General features: G+C 44.7%; 2 protein-coding genes across 4 annotated transcripts in view; one reads left to right on the top strand and one right to left on the bottom strand.

Moving 5' to 3' along the window:
- ARHGAP26 (Rho GTPase activating protein 26) overlaps positions 1–23,774 on the bottom strand; it is a 427,668-nt gene that overhangs the window by 363,442 nt on the left and 40,452 nt on the right. The window lies entirely within an intron of this gene.
- On the top strand, positions 20,628–21,824 carry LOC124517098 (coiled-coil domain-containing protein 90B, mitochondrial-like). Of its 2 annotated transcripts, XM_047086357.1 has the most exons (2): positions 20,763–20,847; positions 20,952–21,824. In XM_047086357.1, the coding sequence occupies exons 1-2, from the start codon at positions 20,818–20,820 to the stop codon at positions 21,390–21,392; spliced, it is 471 nt and encodes a 156-aa protein (XP_046942313.1). In that variant the 5' UTR covers positions 20,763–20,817; the 3' UTR covers positions 21,393–21,824. The 2 variants fall into 2 exon arrangements, with proteins under 2 accessions (XP_046942303.1, XP_046942313.1); XM_047086347.1 differs by having other exon boundaries at positions 20,628–21,824.

Raw genomic sequence — 23,774 nt, 5'->3', positions numbered from 1 at the left:
TTGGGCATGGATGGGATATACCCAAACCTGCGTTGTGGGAAAACTGGCCAGGGAGCAGCCCAAGTCTGGTTCCAAGGGCACAAACACAAAACGTGGTAACTACTTTTAGAAACCATTCCAAGGGTCAGGTGAGTTCTGTGGGGGCTAGTAGTAGGAAGAACTATCATGCTAGTGGCAAGAGGAAAGGGGAACAGGCAGGTGCCAAGGGCTTCACCAGGGTCAGATCCACAAGAAACTGTAACCATCAACTAGATAACCAGAGACACAGAAAAAAAAAAAAAAAAAAGCATCGAAGGTAAGGTGAGGTGAGGTGAGGTGAGGTGAGGTGAGGTGAGGTAAGGTAAGGTAAGGTAAGGTAAGGTAAGGTAAGGTAAGGTAAAGAAGTGGGGAGAGGAGAGCTGCACATCCCAAAACCTGGAGAGGGTAGAAGAGGAGGACATGTTTGCAGAAGGAAGGGAAGAGTGACTTGCATTTGAGATAGGTTTGATCTGAATTACACGATATACCCTGGCAGAGATGCTAGGAAGACAGTTGGAAAATGGATGGGCATCTGGGTGGCTCAGTAGGTTAAGCATCCAACTCTGGATTCCGGCTCAGGTCCTGATCTCATGTTTCATGGGATTGAACCCTCCATCAGACTCTACAATGACAGCATGAAGCCTGTGTGGGATGCTCTCTCCCTCTCTCTCTCTGTCCCTCCCCTGCTCATGTGCACGGGCGCTCTCTCTCTCTCTCCCGTTCTCTCTCTCTCTCTCCCTCAAAATAAACAAACATTAAACATTAAAAAGAAAGAAGAAAAAGAAAATGGATACATGAGAGCCCAAGAGAGAAGTCAGGCCAGAGGTGGATACTTTAATATCATGCACAGAAGTAAACAAGATAGCGAAGCCAACTTAAGTGAACTGAGCACAGAAGTTCTAAGACCATCTTCTTTGGACAATAAAGAAAGAGGCCAAATCACAGAGGAACAGAAACAAAGAAAGGCCAGAGAGGTAGGAAGACAATGAAGGTAAAGCAGGGCCATCCATCAGAAACGACTCCAGGTACGATGGAATGTTCAGCACCAAGAGGAGCACAGACACATCAAATGCACAGAGACCAAGCATTTGGGACTGGTCCTGACATGATGATCAATGGGGTCCTTGAGTGAATTATTTCAACTGGGTGAGAAGAGCAGAGCAGTGAGCCCCCCAAAACAAGAAAGAGATAAACCAACAGGCTGCACACCTATGCATGTGCCAGGCATCGCGAGAGGAATTACATACAGAATTATCACCTTCACTCCTCACTAACACCCCTGCAAGTTGTTGCTATTGTAATTTGTATGCAGAGCATTTTGTGTAAAAATGTTTTTAAAAAACAGAAAGGAGCATATCTACAAGACCACATTTGCCTATCTGAAAAAACAAACCTCTCATACATATTTTGAGGTAGCTATGGAGATCTGGAGAGCAGGCGTGTAGGTGGAAACAGATATCAAGGAAAATGATACAACTAAAAGGGGTGGAGTGTGGAGTGGCCCGGCTGGGTGAGTCATCACAATGGTCAAAGTGTTTTTGACGGCAAATGGATTTAACCCCGGGTGGCCACAGTACAAACTTGTACTATTAGTAGCATTTTTTGAAGGCTGATTTCTTTTAATCCACCTGCACAACTCTGTTAATTAAAAAGTCTGACCTCACCAGATAATTAACCGAAAAACATCAAGTCTTGATTCCTAGGTCATCACCACTACGAAAAAAGAGTGATTGCTAGAATATACTCTTAAAAACCATCTCAAACCTGGGCAGATTTAACACAAATGGGAAAATGGGGGATTTTGAAAACCCTTCATTTCCCCTTCCCACCCTCTACCACAACTTATTTTTACCACAACATCTTTCATCTTCACCACAGATGCTCTCAAGTGCCCTAATTTAAGAAATACATATATCACCTCACCCCTCTTGGCCAGATATTTAAACCATACTTGATAGTAATGAGCTGTTTTATTAGAACTGTTAAAAAAAAAAAAATACTATTCAGGATTTGGAAGGAACCGTAATAACAGCAGCTTCTCTGCATTTACCAATCCATAAATCTGTGGATGCTGTCTGACATTTATTGAACATGAATAACATCCCCACATGCTCTGATCCTGAGGCTTGACCAGCATTCTAGGGAAAAGACTTAACTCACATAGATAGGCTTAAAAAGGCCACCCTGGTCCAGCACATCCTAATACCAACAAACTGCCCCAACCTACTATTCTCATTAGGCCATAAATGTCCATCATTTAACCCTCTCTAAGGTGGCAGTGGTATAAAGCCCTGAGCGTGAATGTTGCCTATGCCACTTCCTGTGCAAAAGCAGCTCTGAATCAGTTTCATCCTGTGCATGATGGGAATAAAACCATAACAGAGCCTGGAGTTGAAAATGCTAGGCCAATATGCCAGACAGCAAGGGCCGGTGGAGAAAGCCAGGCACACCTGGGCATCCACTGTGGCTTCACCATTACCTACTTGGCTGGTAACACTGGGAAAGTTGATCATTTCCTTAAGGTTTCATACTCTTCCTTTTTATCATGTCTGATTTTAACCAATTAGCCAGCAAGTTTTACTTTTTCTTTTTTTTTTTTTTAGTATTTATTTATTTATTTTGAGAGGAAGAAAGAAAGTACAAGCAGGGGAAGGACAGAGAAAGAGGAAATAGGGAATCCCAAGCAGGCTCCGTGCTATCAGCACAGAGCCCGACACAGGGATAGAACCCATAAACCGTGAGATCATGGCCTGAGCCAAAACCAAGAGTCAGACACTTAACTAACTGAGCCATCCAGGCACCCCAAGTCTTACTTTTTTTAAGTAAGTGTGGCAAGTAGCCAAAGATAACGATAAATAATCACATCACATTGCATTTCACTCTCTCCCACAATGGGGATCTAAAGTACCCTCTGCTTTGCAGATCTGTGGGTTTTTTTTTTTTTTAAATTAATAAAGGGCGGAACTTGTAACAACCTTCTACAGAACTCTTCTTTCTTGCTCATTTCAGATGAAGGAGGTGGCAGCCTCAATGTTATGATCTAGTGGGGGGAGAAAACACCACTGAAAGCTGATGTTCATTCCTACTGACAACGGTTTCAAAGAAACTTGATGTGATCCAAACATGGGGGGACCATAACCAAACTGGGGCAGTATTGTGAAAAGGGGAGTTATTAATAATCATGCTGAGACAGCAGATATGACCCCAGGACAAAAGGTCCATCCTGGTCGGACCCTGTGCAGAGAGTAAGATGGCATACAGCCTTCTTTCTCCCTTCTTAGAAGTTTCAACCAAGGAAATCAAAAGGGCAGAAAGGTTATAGTAACCTCAAAGCCTCCTCCCCCTCCTTATCATGACCAGCTTTTCCCTGACTCAACAAAAACACAAGCCTAACCAGCACTTACTAACCTATGTATCAAACTGTGCCTTTTTCTTGAACACAGTGGCCAACTTCCAAAAATATCAATAGTCAGGGTCATTAGCACAGAAGCACTTAGATAAGTAAAGCAGAAATGCAGTTATACTAGCTGGTTTGAGCTGAGAACAAGGGTCAGGCTGGTGCAGGAATGGGAGGCACCTGCTATCTGTCACAATCACCTAGCACACCAGTTCAAGTATTAGTAGGGGAGGCAAAGGCCAGATTTGGGCAACTCCAAAGAAGAGCCACATGGAAGGTCTCCCTGAGAGTGCTGGAGGTTTTGCCAACCCTCAGAAATACAGAGACAATCCCTCACACAGGTTGTGAAATCTGACCATCCTTGGTCTCACAGCAAGGATCAATCCATAGTCCCCTGCACATGAGGGAAAAACCTTTCTTTTTTAATTAACCCAAAGATACAGTATTTTAGTTACAAGTAATTATCAGGAAAAACAAAGTAAACTCATGGCAAAACAAGCCTTGGGGAAAAAGAGTAACGTATTTGTTAATTTTCTTCCCAATGCTTTTCCTTTTTATTTTCATTTTCTCAACTATTTCAATTTTTTTTAACTCTTTTTTTTGAGAGAGAGAGAGAGAGAGAGAGAGAAAGAGAGAGCACGCAAGCATGAGCAGGGGAGAGACAGAGAGAAAGGGTGAGAGAGAATCTTAAGCAGGTTCCATGTCCAACACAGAGCCCAACACGGAGCTTGATCCCAAGACCATGATATCATGACCTGAGCCCATGATATCATGACCTGAACCAAAATCGAGTCAGAGGCTTAACCAACTAAGCCACCCAGGTGCCCGCCCCCCCGCAAATCATTTTAGAATTGATGAGGAAGGTCCTTGGTTTACCATCTATGTGGTAGGCTTAACAAAAAAGAGTAACCTAATCTTAATTCATAATGAGTCTCTTTATAGCACATATGTTATAAGCCCAAAAAAAGTCTGTGACAAAAAAAAATTTAAGTGGCTAAAAGTATAAAAGTACAGAGTATGGGAATAATCCTTCCACTAAAGTGCACACAATTTTCTCTGTAAGAAAGGGAGGAAATGCCAAAGAGGACACCACTTTCCATTTTTAACAGATACTCGTCTCCTGAATATCTCTGGCATTTCGTACAACCTGCCAGAGTCTCCCAGCAAGTTCCAGGCCAAGGCCCCAATACAGCGACAATTCCTGCTCACAAAGGATCGTCACAAAGCAAGACATCTATTCCCCCAGAAAAGGGTAACTGTTCCCAGAACAAACCATCTTCAATCCTTGGTAGATGGAGAAAAACAAAGGGAACAAAGACCAAGAAGAATGATCTTGAAATTAATTCTGGTGCTGGGAAAGAGGGCACGAACCACAACCAGTAAGGAATAACAGGAGCATCAACACTTCCGTTAGAGCGGACATTTATCGAGCACTTCCACGAACCTGGCACTATTTGACGCACTGTATACAGGCATTAAGCTAGTCTCCCCAACAATCCTGAGACATAGGTCCTATTACCATCTTCATTTTAGAAATGAGAAACCTGAAGCAGCTTCCACACTTGAGTCACCCAAAAAGTAAGTAGCAGAGCCAGAAATGGACCCTCAAATTAACTCAAGAGCCCACACCACTGACCCCTACATTATATACATATCCTCCCATCACTGGCCACCCAGCCGGTGAATGGAGAGGTCAGGACTGAACCCTGGGTATTCCTGGCCCTTAACCCATGCTCTCCACAGTTACCTGAACCATGACCACAGGCCATGCTGTCTGTCCCCTCTCCACCAACACCACAGCCTGCTGTCACCATTAATAATAAAGGGCATTATTTATGGAGGGCTTGCTGAGCCAGGATAAGAAAACTTTGGCTCAGAAATGTTAATAGATCCCCAGCTAGTATGTGGTAGACCCAGGATTTAAACCACGTCCGTTGGACTCCAGAATTGAGCTCTCAATTCCTCCAGCAGAGGCCAGGGCTGTAGCAAGATTATGACCACAGGACACAGGACCATACAGCAACCAACCACGGAGGCCAATTCCAGAGGTGGCTGTCACAAAGTCACTGACTCATATTCTTTAGGTCTCACCCAGCAACTTCCTGCTTTTTAGAGTATAGATAGACAGACAGATAGATACATAGATAGATACATAGAATAAAAAACGCAGAAGCTCAGCTTCCTCATTCACAGTGGGTTAGAAACAAACAACCCAAAAGGAGTGACAGGCAGTTAGTGACAATCTCAGGGCCTGCAGGTAAGGTGACAACTGACACAGAAGGGAAGAAAATGAAAACCTGGAAATGCAGACATAAAATTATATGGTACATTAATGAAGCACATAATGAGAGGCCTGAGTCATCAAGAAATAATTGGTTTCTGCTTAAGCATCTTCTGTTTTGAAAAGCAGCAAAATGCCTAACATTTAAGCTGGGTTTTCATTGAACATTTAAAATTTTTCAAGTCTTGGCATATGAAATAGTAAGAGGCAGAAGGGCTTGGAGGAAAGAGGAATAGAGGACAGTGGAGTGCCCCGGGCTTCAGAGCTGAGAGCTATAGGACACTCAGCTATGTGGCCAGGGACCCAGGGAAATGACTGTACCAAAGGGGCCTCGGTGAGGGGGCAGGGCTTCTCATCCCTTGCACCACCAGAATTCTGCGAGCAAGAACACGATGTGCCTTGGAGCCAGACAATCCTGGGGTGCATCGTAACCACTCCACCGATAACCCATGTCTGGTTTGCTCACAATGATCATCATCCTGGTACCTGGCACACAGAGCAAATTCAATAAATGATGAGTCAGTGAATGAACAAAACCATACAACTTTGGTTACTGTCTTTGAACTTCAACTTCCTACGCTGCCACGTGGGTTTGACAACTTCCGTGGTATGGAATTCGGATAAGAATTAAATGGGTTAATTATGTAAAGCACCTCCTCCAGGGCTTGGATACAAGACTCTCTGTGCTGTGACACCTGGACAGTGAACCTTTAAGTAGTCTGGGAATAGAACCTAGGAAGCAGCCACACTCATGTCCTTAGGACCATGGAGAGAGAAAGCACAAGTTCCTCAGCCCTGGTCAAATATAGGAACTGCAATTTGAGGGAATCTCTGCCCCCTTCCTCTAAAACTAATCCCTAAATTCAACACAGTCTCATTGGTCATTAATACCCTACTAACCTAGAAAGATATTCTAAAATTTACAAATGAAGACAGGGAGCACGGCACTACGTTTCCCTGGGTTAACTAGCAAATCAACCACAAAAACTAGGTCTTCAGACTCTGCTTCCTCCTCCTCCTCACCCCTGAACAGCACTAGAAACTAAATACCCACAAGCATCCTGCATAGAACTCCACAAATCCCAGGCCGGCCAGCAGACCACAGACCCAACAGCAAAACTGTCACAGGCAGGTTTTAAAACTGTATTCTGAGCAGTCATTCCAACAAGGACACCTATAAATGATACTTTCTAGCCCAAGCAAAGTTTCCTCCTCTCTGATCCAGAATCTCTGGACAGAAAGACCTTTTCAGAATATTGGCTTCTACTTACCACTTGCTTATTCCTTCAGTTAGTGCTGCCAACTGAGCTTCTCAAAAAGAAAGAAAGAAAAGAAAAGAAAAGAAAAGAAAAGAAAAGAAAAGAAAAGAAAAGAAAAGAAAAGAAAAGAAAAGAAAAAGAGAGAGAGAGAGAGAAAGAAAGAAAGAAAGAAAGAAAGAACAAAAAACATCACGTCCTGAATGTCCCAGAAGGGATGCATCATCCCTCCAAGGAATTCCAATAGAAAAATAAGAACGTTTGAACTTTTGGTGGCCTGGGGGCAGGGAAGAGATTAAATCACAGAAACCAATGCTGCTCAGGGCTGTGATGCCCAGCCCATCTCTAGGAGGTGGCTGTTGACCTCGACCCCCTCCCAGGCTGGATGATGGCAGGGACCGGCCTTCAGCCTCCTCCCTCTCAGTCTCCACACCCCCACCCCCACATCCACGTGCAGCAGAAGGAGCAGTGCGAAGGATCCCAGACCCCTCCAGCAGCGGATAGACGAGGACGACCCATCACACTCTTCCTCCACCATCACCTCTCCTCACTCCATGACAACAGTTACATTAGTAATAACACAGCATGTACTATGTGCCAGATACTACTGTAAGCACTTCCGATGTCTTAGTTGATTTAAATCCTCACAACTGTCCTATGAAGGGGGCTACATTATTACCCCCAAGAGAGCACAAGGAAATGGTACTCTTCGCCATTACCTCTACGACTCAGCTGAGCTCGCTTTCCAGGGCTCAAGGAGAAAGGAAGATGCCTCTTGTTCTTGGTGCAAGGAAGGAGGATCACAGATCTTTAATAGAGAAGACACTGAATCAATATAAATAAGAGGAGCGGGCGCAAGGTTATGAATTATCTCAGGAAAAGGTACCAGCCCACCTTCTCCCCTCTCTCCTGGCAGTAGTACAGGGCAAAAGAGTCCCAGTAAGTATCTGTCAGTTAGGTGTCCAACTCTTTTTTTTTTTTTTTTCAACGTTTATTTATTTTTGGGTCAGAGACAGAGCATGAACGGGGGAGGGGCAGAGAGAGAGGGAGACACAGAATTGGAAACAGGCTCCAGGCTCTGAGCCATCAGCCCAGAGCCCGACGCGGGGCTCGAACTCACGGACCGCGAGATCGTGACCTGGCTGAAGTCGGACGCTTAACCGACTGCGCCACCCAGGCGCCCCGGTGTCCAACTCTTAATTTTGGCTCAGGTCATGATCTCACGATTTTGTGAGTTCAAGTCCCACATCAGGCTCTGAGATAGGAGCTCAGAGCCTGCTCAGGATTCTCTGTCTCCCCCTTTCTCTGCCTTTCCCCCACTTGCACTGTTGCTCTCAAATATTTGTTTAACATATGTCAGATTCCCCCCTATTTGCTAAAAAATAGTTCCTGCATAGGCTGCTGAAGGTGGGGCCCCTACAGTGGCACTCTTGATGGCCTATCCCATAGTAAGACCTCCTGAGAAATCCTTTTACAGCCAATGCACTGTGCTTAGATCTCTCAATTCTTACATGCTCTGAAGCCCCACAGAGACATAGCTGTGGGACCACTTTCTGTGGGCGTCTCGAGAGTTCAGCACAGTGGCAGCGGCCGTCCTGCCTCCCACCTCTGCTGGCTGTGTAATCAGCCTCTTTCTAATCCTGCCAAGCTCCACACTGCCTGGCACCAAGGGCCAGAAGCTGCATATGGGTAATAATTTAACAAATCACCTGTCTGGCTCCCCTGCCAGGACACCCACTCTGAAGCTTATCCAGCTGCTGATGCTAGGGCTGCAGCCCCGTGGGATGTCAGCAAAACAGCAGGTACCAGAGCCTCGGGGCCCACACACTCTCCGCCTCTATCCTGAAGAAAAGCAAGGTGGGTTGTGTGATAAGGGTGGGCGGGAGGGGGGGGTGCTCAGAAACTCCTACTCCACACCTAGCTCCTTGAGGATTTTACAATTCTGCTATTTTGCCAAATGCAGGACTAACAGCCGTGCTCAAGAAGCAACAACACATACTCTGAGAAACCTGGATAGCAGGAACATCCCAGGACACACAGGTTAAGACACACACAGCAAACTGAACTGCAGCAAACATATACCCAAAAACCCTGAAACTTCTGCAGAGTTCCACAAACAACAAAATGTGACTTGAAACAGATTGTGGAATCTGTCCCAAAATACATGCATCAGCTCAGAACCGCAGGAAAATAAGTGAAATGGTGTGCGTATTATTTACAATACCTATTCAATGCTATTTTATTTATCTGCCAACCACTGAAAGGAAACATCTTTTCAGGTTACAAATACTACGCCCACTTTTGAAAAGTGAGAATTCTGCCAGGACTGGCCTTACAAAACAACGAATCCTTTTGCCCAAAGCAGTAAGTAGTAGAGGGAAGTTACCTAAGGAGAAACTGCCTTTAAACAACCATCAGTAAGTTATAAAAGCTGGCCCAAACAGAGGCGCCTGGGTGGCTCAGTTGGTTAAGTATCTGGCTTCGGCTCAGGTTATGATCTTGCAGTTCATGAGTTCGAGCCCCTCATCAGGCTCTGTGCTGACATCTCAGAGCCTGGAGCCTGCTTTGGATTCTGTGTCTCCCTCTCTCTCTGCCCCTCCCCTGCACATGCTCTGTCTCTCTCTCTCTTAGAAATAAACATTAAGGGGCACCTGGGTGGCTCAGTCGGTTGAGCATCCAACTTCAGCTCAGGTTATGATCTCACTGTCTGTGATTTCGAGCCCTGCGTTGGGCTCTGTGCTGACAGCTTGGAGCCTGGAGCCTGCTTCAGATCTGTCTCTGTCTCTCTCTCTCTCTCTGCCCCTAACTCATTCGCACTCTGTCTCTGTCTCTCTCAAAAGTAAATAAACATTAAAAAATTTTTTTTAAATAAACATGAAAAAAAATTATAAAAGCTGTCCCAAACAATTATTGCTGTCAAATACTTGTTAACACACACACACTATGACATTCACATTAAAGACAACAGAGCATGGGTTTTTAGGATCTAAAAAAAGGTTCCAAACCAGGCTCATAGTCCTATGTCTTGAGAAGGGAACATGGTTTGTTTTTAATTACAATACGTGGTTATGACCAGCGCTTTGAGATTGGTTTGCCATTAACGCCAGATGAAGGCAGGATGGCACAGCTTATTCCAAAAACTAAGAGAGCCGGGTCTAAAGTCACAGAGTCCGTACAAGGGACTAAGACAGACAATGGAGAACTGGGAGCACACTCATGAGTCTGGAGCTTTACTTCTCCAGGGACAAAGCAAAAACACACCTCTGCAGTGTTTTTTATACCTGTATCTGTGTATCATCTGAAAGGAGCCAAGCGGAAGAAATATCCGATCATTCTCTGCAGGTCAGTGTCCTCAACTGAACAGAGCTGGACCCTGTGTAACTGAGCACCAGCTTCAAAATCTCATGGCCTGGGGTCCAATCTCTGCTCTACCCTCACCAGCTGAATGATGTTCGCGAAGTTACTTGATAAGCTTCCTCAACAGTAAAATTGGGATACCACCTGCCTCATAAGGTGGTTGAGAGAATTAAAACGACATGAAGTATTTAAAGTGCTTAGCACAGTGCTTTTCTCCTAGAAAGCACTCAATAAATGACAGCGGCTATTGTCAACAAACGGGGGCTCACCTGTGAACCAGAACACAGACTGCTGAAAGTGGCTAATCGACTCAGTCATTCACCAAGTATTTGTCGACTGCTCCCTTGTCTGCCAGGCACCGTGCTAAAGGTTAGAGATAGAACACTGAATAACGTGGGGCTCAAACTTCAACGACCACGGTCCACTGGGGAGACAGTCACGTAACCAATACAGTGTCCGAGGTTTTGATGGAGACAGTAAAACAGTACAAATGGCTTATCCTAATGTAGAAAGAATTTTAACTGTGACACGAGTCATATATGTATATATATACAAGGAGAGAGAGATCAGATGCCCTATTATGTTCATTCCCTACACAGGAATTTATTTTTTAATATTTCTGAGAGACAGAGCGAGTGCGCACACACATGCAAGTGGGGGAAGGGCAGAGAGAGGACCACAGAGGATCCAAAGCATGCTCTGCACTGAGAGCAGTGAACCCGATGAGGGGCTCGAACCTACAAACCTCAAGATCATGACCAGAGCTGAAGTCAGCTGCTCAACCAAATGAGCCACCGAGGCACCCAAGTACATTGGAATTATAGTAAAAAATACAATGATTCAATCCTACGCTGTTTTTGCTGACACACCCACAGAGAGTTAATGTTCAATAATGGGCTCAAGTCAAGCATTAACTGTAAGGACTGCCCGTTCAATATACACCAAATGAAGAGAGGCTCCCCTTCAGAGATAAACAGAGTCCAATGTGCATGTCACCAGAAAATACACCATCGCAAAACTAAAGATGTGTGGACATCCAGCTGGCTGCATTTATTAACTGTATGAGTCATCAGGCAACTCTCTGGGCAAATCTAAGACTAAACTGGTCTGTTGTTTACAATTCATCAAAAAGTCAGGGTAACATCAAGTTGAAGAGCGAGCCAACTCTGGGCAAAAGGTAAGGGAAAGAAAATGGACAAGCAAAGACCTCTCCAAGATAACCATGCAAGGCTGAGAAGTCAATGCCATGACTTCCTTAAAGCCCACAATGATACTCTTAGAAGAAATTCCTTGAGGAATGGAGTTTGTTTTGTAGATCAACAGTTTATCAGTTTCAACATGTTATGACTATCAAAGGGTTGAGCCAGATGCCATTTTATGGCCAACCTAAAAGTTCATGTGCATTAAGCAATCTAAGTCAAAAAAATCCCTTTACATCAGTCTACCTCAATTTATAATCAGCTAAGCACCCACTAAGCAAAGGAGATGAGAATTAGGACACACAGAGGTACCCCATTTCCTGAACAATTTTATAAGCGAATATAGCCTTTCTTAATAAAAATTCCGCCTAACACAGAGTTGGCATTGGAAACCGACTCTCTCATAGAGGGTTACCCAGATCAGTGCTCCTCAAAACTTAACGTTCACGAAATCACCTGGGTATCTTATTAAACTGCCAATTCCAATCCTGTGGGAGGGGTGGGGGAGGCAGAGGACAGCACAAGATTTTGCATGCATAAAAAAAATGGTCAGACGATGCTGATGCTAGTGGCTCATAAACCATAGTTTCCAAAAAAGGACCTAGACCAGCCAGCCAAAGTCCAGTGATGAACACTCTCCTTGCAGTGAGATATCTGTTCGGGGTTAGAGACAGCTCAGAGAGTACAGCCAGGGATAAGCACACATACACCAGATCTCAAAATTCTGCCACAAGCCATTGAAGGAGCCTCCCCAACTCTGTGAGGTTGTCTACGGATCCCAAGGTAAGAATTGCTGCCTTAGGTGCCTACCAATTACTGTTACCAACACCAGACTAGCTGGGGGTGGGGCCAAGGGATGCACCCTTTTGACAGCTCTGGCCCATGTGTGAGCAATTTTTTTTAGGAAAGAACACCAGGAAGCTCTGTACTCTGACTCCAAGGCACAGTTCACTCATCTTCGGCTGGAGTCCCACCTCAAGTAATCCCTTTCTGGCATCCTGTCTGCCCTAAGCATAGCAGAAGCTCCCCAAATCCCACACTATGCAGCATTGCCTTCCCAGATAATGTGATTCCTAGGCTAGACTCAGGGAGAGAAGGCTATCCTTCTCTCCCAGCTCTCCTTCCTAATTACCCTTGGAGATCTCGGTTTCCTCACGTATAAAATGTAATTGGAAACAAGGTTTTATTATGACCTTTATGAACATCCAGAGATCGAGATCTATTCACAGGAAAATGTTCCTTTCTTTTCTAAACTCAAAAGCCTAATTGCTCTGCTGTGTCTCTGGGGCAGAGGCCAGCTCCCACTGCTGCCATCCGAGGCATCCCACTGCTGCCATCAGATACACACCAGCCATCCGAGGACAATGCTGGTGGCTGCCGCTCCCACACACAAACATCTGTGATGGTCTTTTTTCCTATGTTTTAATTTTGGTAAAATACATCGTGATGGTCTTTAACAACCGCTGCGGCCAAACACGTCTCCCTGTAGCACCGGATTTAAGGTCGCCCAAAGCTTTCACCTCCAGGCTGGCACTGTTCAACATGAACCTGACTCTTTATTAGCATCTTGAACTAGTGGGGCCAAACACAAACATAAAACAGCTGTTCAGAGACAAGAGAACCCCATTGCTAAGAAACCCTTAATAATTTGTGATACAATTACGTCGAGCAAATTCCTGTGCACAGACCTCAAACCCTCTAGACAAGAAAGTTTTGCCAGCTTTCACAACGATCCTAAGGCTGTTGGGATGGGTCAGAAATGGATTCTCAAGTCTGCGGTGTCCTGGACCTCTTTAATCAGTGTTCCTCAAAGTCGGAGAGTGACTGTTGACAGTCACCTAAATGTTTGTGACAATACACATTCTTAGGTTCTGTTCCAACTGCCCCATCAAAATTTGGGGGTAAGGAAACTAATTCTTAATAAATAACTCCCAGCAAGTTGCAATGCACACTAAATTTTTAAACCAAGTTAAGACTTAATTCCTAGGAAATAAAGGCAGACAAGTAAATACGTAAATTTCAAAGGATCCACAAACCTCCTGAACTCTTCCCTTGAGCTCTCAGGTAAAACCCCTGGTCTGTACATCACCAGTGTCCCAATTCAATCATCCACATACAACTGTCACTTTTTATTTTTCCCCAGACCCACGCTACTTAATTTTTTTTTTAATGTTTGTTTTTATTTTTGAGAGACAGAGCATGAGCAGGGAAGGGGCAGAGAGAGAGGGACACACAGAATCCGAAACAGAATCCAGGCTATGAACTGTCAGCACAGAGCCTGACAAGGGGCCTGAACTCATGTACCAGGAGATCATGAGCTGACCCAGAGTCAGAAGCTTAACTGACTGAGCTTCCCAGGTGCCCTGTCCAATCCTCTTTTCAGATGAGAATGGCAAAGCTCACATCCAGATGTGAAATTGTGGATTTGACCCTTAGTTTTAAGTTTTCCAAATAAATATACAGTTATTAGTACAAAAACACTTTGTTAGTGTATCACCTAAAACCATCCCCCATGTTGCCTGCATGTAAATATTGTCCCTCTTCAGGAAATAGTGGCTTATGTGATCCAAAGGTCTGGAACCACTGGGCGACTTTAGGAGGCACTCATGGCCTGTGATGTGTGGGGTTATCCACGTGGCAAATCCCAGATGACCTAACAGCTTGAGCCTACATAAACCTGGCAGAGTTGACAACAGGAGTAAGAGAGAGGGAGTTCCTTCCTGCCAGAAGGCCAGGAGACAGGACACATCTGGAGGTGAATGATCCTTCTGTGGCCTACCTGTCCTTATCAGTGAGGTAAGACACGCCCACCCCACCCCCAGCCCAGTCTCCTCACTGCAAAGACCACAGGTGGCATCCGGTCTAGTGCGGCCAATCTGCTTCCGTTCAGGGAATTTGTAATTAGGGCACAGAGGAGCTTGTTAATTGATGCTGGACATTCAAACTGAGGGGTGTTAACAGCTGGGCTGGAGTGGTCTGCTTTGCCCTCGGGAGCACACTGCAGCAGAAATACAGTCTGTGGAGTCAAGAGGAGACAGGAGCAGCCCCAGAGAGAAAGTAAGCACAACCAGCCTCTGATTTCCCAATTCTTGGTTCCAGGCCAGCTGCACTTCCTGCCCTCAGGGTCCATGGGACATCCCAGAAATAAATTTCTCCTCTCGGCTTCAGCTGGTCTGAGTAGGCAGCTGCTCCTTGCAACCACATCCCTGCCAAACTCGGACTCCTTGTGTCACGCACCCCGGGTCCAGGTGAACAGGTGTAGCTGAAGGCGGGCCAGGATGGGTGCCTATCCAGACATACCCGGATGAAGGATGTGACTAGAACCTTATCACAGGCATAGGAAAGGGGGACCCTTTGAGGGTCCCCTCCGCATCATTCGGCGAGAGGCACCATGAGAAGGAGCTGGCATAACGGTGCATGGAGCTCTATCACTTGCTGATGGTAGGAACCAAATAAGAATGATGGACAAAGAGCTAACATTTACTGTGTGCATTAGCATATGAACTAGGCTATTGACCATTATGATCGCATTTATTCTTCCTGAGAGCCCAATGAAGGTGGTAATGTCACTTTCCCAACTTTCCACATGAGGAAAAGGAGACTCGGAAAAATTAAGTGATGGCCAGAGTGACACGGTTAATAAATACAGGATCCAAACTCTAGACTCTTAAGTTCCTACCCATCACGCTACCTTCCTTTACGAAGTCATATTAAAAGACAGCAGAGAGACACCAAAAAGAGCTAGTGTCCGAGGGACAACATAAGGTACAGCCACCAAAGGATCCTCCCCCCAGCAGCCCTGCCGTCTGTGTCGGTCCCAGAACCCAGGGAGCAAAACCACACCTATGGGTGCAGCATTAAGAAAATAAGGGTGTACAAAAGGAAGAAAGCTGAGAGAAGGTATGCCACCTGGCTGAGGTGTGGCTTGGCTGTCCTCAACAAGGCCCAGGGGAGCCTGGCTTTGGTCCAGAGCACAGACAGAGGGTTGAAACAGACCAAATTTTTTTTAAACCATAATTGGTAGGTGGCATTCCTGTTTGTGATCCCACATAGGGTGGAGGGGACTATACACTTCCAGGCCAGGAAAATCTAAGGAAATGTGGCAAGAGCTGCGTGCTATCAGAACTCCTAACGAACACTGGGACAGACACCACGTTCCCAGGCTTGGGACTGGTTGACACAGTAAGGGTGAGAAAGCAGAACCTTAATCATAATCCCAGAGGCCATTCTGATAGCCCTATTATTCATATTTTATTTCTAAAAAATGAAGCCCAGAACTAACCTGTCAAAGTTTCACAAATCAATTACAACTACAGCTCTGCTTCCACAAACTCCAAGTAGATCCAAAGTCTAGTGAGGCATTTTAAACAACGCACTTGAACTTTTCAGGGTCAGTGTGGCTGATTCTCCTATAGGAACAATGCTGATGTAACCACTCACCACCATCTTTGCAGGAGTGGTGGACAGTACAGTTTGATAAGGAAGGATAAAGAGACTGTTCTGGGCAAGGTACTGAGTCAGGCACTGAAGCTGTACCAATCTGTCCACACCACCTCACGACAGGTGGGCACTTACTAGATGTCTGCCTCAGGCTGGAGATGGAGGCTATGGTCAGGGAACAGGAGTAACAGGCAGAGGGCTGAAAAGGCAGCAGCACACCCAAGGTCCTCTTAGCCTTCGCCTTGTCTACAAGCACAAAAACCCATCTCATGAACCAAGGCTTTCAAGACACCATCCTCTTGGGGTCCCTCCCCTCTGTCTCTGACTATTCTTCACTGGGCTCCCTGCTTCTTCCTTTTACCCTCAGAGGGAGATGTTCCCCCAAGTTCTACCCAAACCTCCCTTGCAAAAGACTAAATGTTTGTGCCTTCCCCACAATTCACATACTGAAACCCTCTTGTCCAATCTGATGGTATTAGGAGGTGACACCTTTAGGAAGTAATGAGGATTAGACAGTCATGAAGATAGAGCCCCCATGATAGGATTAGCGCCCTTCTAAGAGTCAGGAAAGAGCTTTGTTCCTCCCTCGGCTGTCAGCCAATGGAAGATACAAGAAGTCAAGTCTGCAACCTGGAAAAGAACCCTCACCAGAACTTGACCATGCTGGCACCCTGATCTTGGACTTCTAGCCTCCAGAACTGTGACAAATAAATACGTGTTTTTTTTTTGTTGTTGTTGTTTTTTAATTTTTTTTTTCAACGTTTATTTATTTTTGGGACAGAGAGAGACAGAGCATGAACGGGGGAGGGGCAGAGAGAGAGGGAGACACAGACTCGGAAACAGGCTCCAGGCTCCGAGCCATCAGCCCAGAGCCTGACGCAGGGCTCGAACTCACGGACCGCGAGATCGTGACCTGGCTGAAGTCGGACGCTTAACCGACTGCGCCACCCAGGCGCCCCAAATACGTGTTTTTTATAAGCCACCCAGTCTATGGTAGTTTGTTACAGCAGCCTGGACAGACTAAGACATCTCTTCTCACTCCATTAGCCTCAACAATAACTCTGCTAAGGTGAAACTACTTTCTCTCCCTTGCCAACCAGACCCCTGCTTTTCCAGCCACCTGCTGATCTTCATCATCTGAATGCTGTGCTGACACCAGTGTCTTGCGCTCTCCTCTCCCACCTGTTTCTCCACCTGAATTCCTAAATTCTGGCACAGGGAAGAGAACTAACATTTACTGAATGCCAACACTTTCCAGGCACTGTGCTAGGTATTTTCCACATTTCCTTAGACAGCTTCTGTGCTGCAGAATGAAAAAAATCAGCATTCTATAGAGGGACCAGTGGAGTCAGGCTGAGACGAGTCTCAACCAAGAGTAGTAAAAAGGCAAAGTGACAAAAAATGCTCCAGGTCCAGGGAACAACCTGTGCAAAGGCCCTGTGGTGGGCAAGGGGGAAAGGTCAGTGTGACTGGAGACTGCAAAGGAAGCATAGGAAGGATGCAAGAAGGTGACAGGAGCATCTCAATGAACATGTGGAGTAAATAATATGAATACGTCATCCTCATTTAACTGCCATACTTTGTTTTTAGCCAATAAAACTAACCAACCTTTGATGTACAGAACACCAACTATAATTTTTAAAACACTTCTTTCCCATCTGAAAGGAATTTCCTAAGTGTGCGTGCCCTAAAAAAAAAAAAAACTAGCTAGAAATGAAAAAGCAAGTAAGGTTAGAATTCGACAAAATTCATATAACTCCGTAAGTAATACATTGATGTTTTATTCTTAATCAGAAGCTGGCTGCCAGCCTGGGCAGACAGCCTGGGGGTCATCCTGCACTGATACCAAAAACAGAGACTAACCAATGGCTAATAATTGCTGAACACTTACTCAGGGTATTGCATGCATTAGTGCTTGATCTTCTTGACACCTCCTAAGCCAGGTACCAAAATCATTCTCATTTTAGAAAAAGGGAAACTGAAGCTCAGACAGGTTAATAACTGGTCCAAGGTCACACAGGTGTTGCACAGCAGGAGCCAGGATCTGAACCAGGTCAGTGGAATCCCAGGGCCTACACTCTTAACCACCACACTACTCTGACTCGCAGACTAGCTATAATGTCAGCGCTTCTGGAATCCTACTTATTTCTTCACCTCCCCTGATGCAAGGCCTATTTAAGCTACTCAACACTGACAACGAAAAAAAGGTAAAATAATCTCTGAAGGAATGCCGTCAGACTTCTGGTGTCAGCTCCCTTCCTGTTGCGGGTCTCCCTCAAAACACCCCAACTCTTCCTCCAATTTTAATAAAGAAAACTTTTCCAGTTCATTGCAATAATATCCTGAGAGAACAGGAATTAGAAACCGATGAGTCTTCTCAGGCTACGTCTCAGCCAAAGTCAACAGACTCCAAACCCCTCTTGTAGGCAGTTACTGTTTACAGTACCTCTAACCGGAAGGAAGGGGGGGGTTCAGATTACTGGAAAGCTCTAGCCATGGTTTTCCCAACTCTTGACAAAGTTCGGAGTCTTGTCTATAGGACAGTATCATACTTTCCCGATCAAGAAATCCTTCCCCCAACTATTTTAGAAGTAGCCAGAACACAAGGTAAATGACCAAAGCTTACCTACCTATGGTGGATAAAACTGTCCACCTTCCTGAGGCCTGGCCAGCTCTCCTGAGGATCAGCAGAGGTGACCCTAGCCTGAAGCTGGCTCACCTTTAGTTCTTCCTAAAACCCTCAAAGACCCATCTGAGCAACTCGTGGCTTATATCATGAGTGTACTTTAGAACTACCTTCCTGAATCACACTGCTATGGGGTGAACCGTTATCACCCTAACATTCCTATGCTGAAGCCCTAATCCCCAGTACCTGGGAATAGGACCGTATTTGGAGATGGAGTCTTCAAAGAGGTAATTAAGGTAAAATGACAGTCACATCAGTGGGCCCTAATCCAATATAACTGGTGTCCTTATAAAAACAGATTAGGATTCAACTACAGAGGGAAAAACCATGTGAAGTCCCAGGAGGAAGACCATCTGCAAGCCAAGGAAAGAAGCTTCAGAAGAAACCAACCCTGCCTGGCAACACCTTAATCTCAGACATCAAGCCTCGAGAACTATGAGAAAACAAATGTGTTGTTAAACCACCCAGTCTGTGCCGCTTTATGGCCACCCGAGCAAACTAAGACACACTAATAGGCACACTGCTGAAGTTGCTCCTAACTCTATGTATCGGCCCCATCACTCGCTTAAGGATACAGGCCAGCTGGATTTCCCTCCTGAAGCAGTGATCCCTAAAGCATGGCCACTGGGCACTGAAGTCACTACTAGGCTACCGAGTGCTCGAGTCCATGACGACTCTTGCACTGGGACAGGGGCCCCAGCACAAAACCTTGTGTTTGTGTGGTTAATTAATAGGTGATACAGAGAATTTTTTCTTTCAGAAATGAATACTATTAAAATACAGTCAGGGGCGCCTGGGTGGCTCGTCAGTTAAGCATCTGACTCTCAATTTCGGCTCAGGTCATGATCTCAGGGTTATGAGATCGAGCCCCATGTCAGGCACTGTGCTGGGTGCAGAACCTGCTTAAGATTCTCTCTCTTCCTCTCTGTCCCCTCCCCACTTTCATTCTTTTTCGTACAACACGGTGCACCTCAGTAACACAATTGAACAGCTAGTATTTATTAAGCAATCGCCAAGCCAGGCACTATGCTAATACTAATAAACGTGCTTCATATATGCCAGCTCACTGAAACCTCCTAATAACCACAGAAGGGAAGGCCATTATTACCCCCATTTAACAGGTGAAAAGAAGGTCAGGAGATAAGCTCCAAGAAGGCATGCTTTTTTTTCCCCCGTTTTGTTCACTAGTGTATCACTAGAGTGTAAAATAATGGCTGGCACACAGCAGGCACACCATGTTTATTTGTTGAATAAATGAAGAAACGCGTTACTTGTCAATGTCACAGAAGGAGCAGGTTTGGGATGTGAACCCTGGCTCTCGGCACCAGCTTCTGCCCTGCCACACGGGATAGAGCAAACCACACTCCCTGACATGTGGAAGGTTTGGTCCACTGCACATTCCAGCATCTGCACCCTCTGGTCCTCAGCACTGGCGATGTTACTCTGCACCCAGAGTTCAGAGCAAAGTTAATCAAGGAGCCAGTGCCACAAATGACTGGACAAAGGGACAGGCAAAAATGTTCCCTTCCCTCTTACCTGTGACACTTCCTGTGGCCTCACACAGTTCTCAAAGTGTGGCAAGCCTACAACTTTGTGGTGTACAAAATCATTTTAGGTGGCACGTAAATTAACATTAAAGGTGACCTATTGATTTTTATGGTTACCTTCTATTTCGAGCAAATTTTACTGGTACTCTGTAACTAAGTTATGAAATACCATTTTAAGATAACGAGTGTCCTGGGGCACCTGGGTGGTTCAGTCGGTTAAGTGTCTGACTTCAGCTCAGGTCATAATCTCATGGTTCGTGGGTTCGAGTCCCGAGTCGGGCTCTGTGCTGACAGCTCAAGGCCTGGAACCTGTTTCGGATTCTGTTCTCTGTCTCTCTCTCTCTCTCTGTCTCTCTCTCTCTCTCTCTTTCTCTGTGCCCCTCCCCAGCTTGTGCTCTTTCTCTTTAAAAGTAATAAACTTTAAAAATAAATAAATAAAGAGGGAAATGTGGAGTCGCAGCGTTTGGCGGCTCCTGTGCTCTGACGGCTGTGCCGGCCGCCGGGTTTCCATCCTCGGCGGGCGTTTCTCGCCGGCCCTGCGGAGAGACTTTTTCACCACCACAACCAAGGAAGGATATGATATGAGGCGAGTGGACCTAACTCCTTTAGAACAAAGGAAATTAACGTTTGATACCCATGCACTGGTTCAGGATTTGGAAACTCATGGATTTGACAAAGCACAAGCAGAAACAATTGTATCAGCATTAACCACTTTATCAAATGTCAGCCTGGATAGTATCTATAAGGAGATGGTCACTCGAGCTCAACAGGAAATAACAGTACAACAACTAATGGCTCATTTGGACTCCATCAGGAAAGACATGGTCATCCTAGAGAAAAGTGAATTTGCAAATCTGAGAGCAGAGAACCAGAAAATGAAAACTGAATTGGAACAAGTTAAGCAGCAGCTGATAAATGAAACCAGTCAGATCAGAGCAGACAATAAACTGGACATCAACCTAGAAAGGAGCAGAGTAACTGATATGTTTACAGATCAAGAAAAGAAACTTATGGAAGCAACCACAGAATTTACCAAAAATGATACCAAAACCAGAAGTATTATTTCAGAGACCTGTAATAAAATTGACACTGAAATTGCTTCTTTAAAAACACTGATGGAGTCTAACAAGCTTGAGACTATCCGTTACCTTGCAGCCTCAGTGTTTACATGCCTGGCAATAGCATTGGGATTTTACAGAATCTGGAAATAGCAGAGAAACTACTATATTCTTCTGCTGGCCACTGCTATTGACTTCTTAGAACACTATACCAGGAGAGATTACTTGGAGTGGAATTTGCAGCAGGTACTTAGTAAAACAAGATTATTCAAAGCACATATGGGCTAAAAAGAAATGTTTTAGAATGGGAAGATGTATTTTATATGTGTCTTTATTTTATCATGTTGAAAAGCTGTTCAAAGTCTGATTGAGATAAAAGGCCTTTTGTCTTTATCCTTTTAATAGTTCATAGAAGCTGAGCCTGAGCTTTCTTGTGTTTGCTTGAACAACTGTATATCATATAGGATTTCTTTGATGTCTGTTGCAAATTTAAAAACTATTCCTAAGCCTACATACTTGTTACTTTACTCAACTTTCCTGGTAACTACTGCACCATTACCTTTTCATGTAAAATAAAATGTTGTCCTGGAAAAAAATAATAATAAATAAATAAATAAATAAATAAATAAAAATAAAACAGAGTGTCCTTTCAAAGGGAACAAGTACTCCCATTTAAATAAACATATTAGGTAAGCAACAGAATAGGTGTTATATCTAAGTGACAAAAAATCATGATGGAAATACGTGAGTAACTAAAGGCTGGGAAATATGGTTTCCTGGAACTTTCTAGGTTATCTGTGTCAAACGCCCCCATCCCTACAACTCATCCATCCACCCAACTATGCCACACCTGAAAAGAAAGAATTTACATACACTAAATTTTAAGTTTTCCAGCAAAATCCCTTAAATAAATGACTACACAATGAGAGACAGACAGACAAGGGTAAGAGATTAAGAGAGACAAAGACAGAAAAAGAAAGAGTGCGAACAGACACACGGATACAAAAGTCATGTTCATTAATACGTGACGAAGTTAACAACAGGGCTTGACCTAGGGCTGAAGTCCTGCCCTCTGCCTGGAAAGAACTGTAACACAGAGCTCCCTTTGATACTACCCTAAATTCCACATTGATTCTTTAGGCTATTATTTTATGGCATGGTAGCTTAGCTCAGCCCTGTCCAAAGAACTGTACCGAGGTCTCTGGGACCTGTTCCAATAACAACACACAATGAGGCCTTCTCTCTCTGATAAAACCAGGAACCCCTCCCTCTGTGGTCTGCTCCCCTGCTCCTCCCAAACAAAAGTAAAGTCCCATTTTGAGAAGAATTCAGCCAGCCAAATGCTGCCTTCTCCCCTCACCTTCCCTGTTGGGGACGACTGAGTTTCAGGTTGGCTGTGGGTCTAAGGGTGAACTAAGCTCCCAAGACAGAACCTAGGAGTCTGGTCAACTCCAGGGGAGAGAAGGCCTTCATGGCCACAGAAGGAGAAGCTGAAAGGGAAGTAATGATACCAAACCCGTACCAATCCAATGTAAGCTCCAGGAAAGCGGGGAATAGTCTTATTTATGCTGTATCCCCACAGCCAAATGTAGTGAGTGTCTTCTGCTCAGTAGGTGCACAGTATCAGATAATGAATGAATGAATGAATAAACTAGTGAACGAGTAAATGAATGAATGGATACCTCCAGTAAGGCTGAGAAGACACTTCCCAAGAAATGTGACTCTAAAATTATGTTTCCCCCATTCTGCTTGAGAATCAGCAACTGTATAAACAAGAGACACCCCCCCAAGGACTAATTTTCCCTTTTCACAGCCACCCCTAGTAGGTGGCAGATTAACAGCAGGACTTCTGACCCCCAAGCCATCTGGACTCATAAGGAATGCAGCAAAATGAATGCTACCTTGACTTCCTCCAGCACATGCTCAGATGCCCCAACCTGTGTCTCGATCTCTAGCATCTGGAACAAGCAAGAGAAAACTGGTTCTGGGAATGATAATGACTTGCACCAACTAACTCAACCCCTCCTGAGAAGTTCAAAGCCCTCCATATTCTGGCTTCTCTCAAGGGTTTTTTGGTTGTTGGGTTGTTGTGTTTTTTGTTTGTTTTTACAGTATGTAAGTTTTTCCTTTCTTTTCCTCTTTTTCTCTTTGCTTATCTGAACCTTCTAGTCATTCTACAATGAACATAGACGACTTGCCTAATAAAAATGTCTAAAATAGACTGATAAAACACACAAATAAGACCATTCAAAAAGGACCCTGAAAGCACATACCTTATCGAGTTCCATTTTAACATGTCTAGAGTACAAAGTTTAACACTGCCATTTCACAAAATTATATTCAACAAAGTCCTTTGAAAAGTTGTAAATTTCTGATAGAAGTCAAGGCTCAGGGCTTAAAATCACAATACCCAGTCATACAGGCACTTATCTTACAAAAGGGCCAACTAACTGATGGGCAAGGTGCCAGAGAATTAGACAAGTACAAGGACACAAGCTCAGTAAGTCATGTGCCAAATACGGATAAGACACGCGT

The sequence above is a fragment of the Lynx rufus genome, unplaced genomic scaffold (genome assembly GCF_022079265.1).
Source record: "Lynx rufus isolate CCGP_SWC_20201006 ecotype Redwood Valley unplaced genomic scaffold, mLynRuf1.p SCAF_1, whole genome shotgun sequence".
Lineage (NCBI taxonomy): Eukaryota > Metazoa > Chordata > Mammalia > Carnivora > Felidae > Lynx > Lynx rufus.
This window is presented reverse-complemented; position numbering and strand designations above follow the sequence as displayed.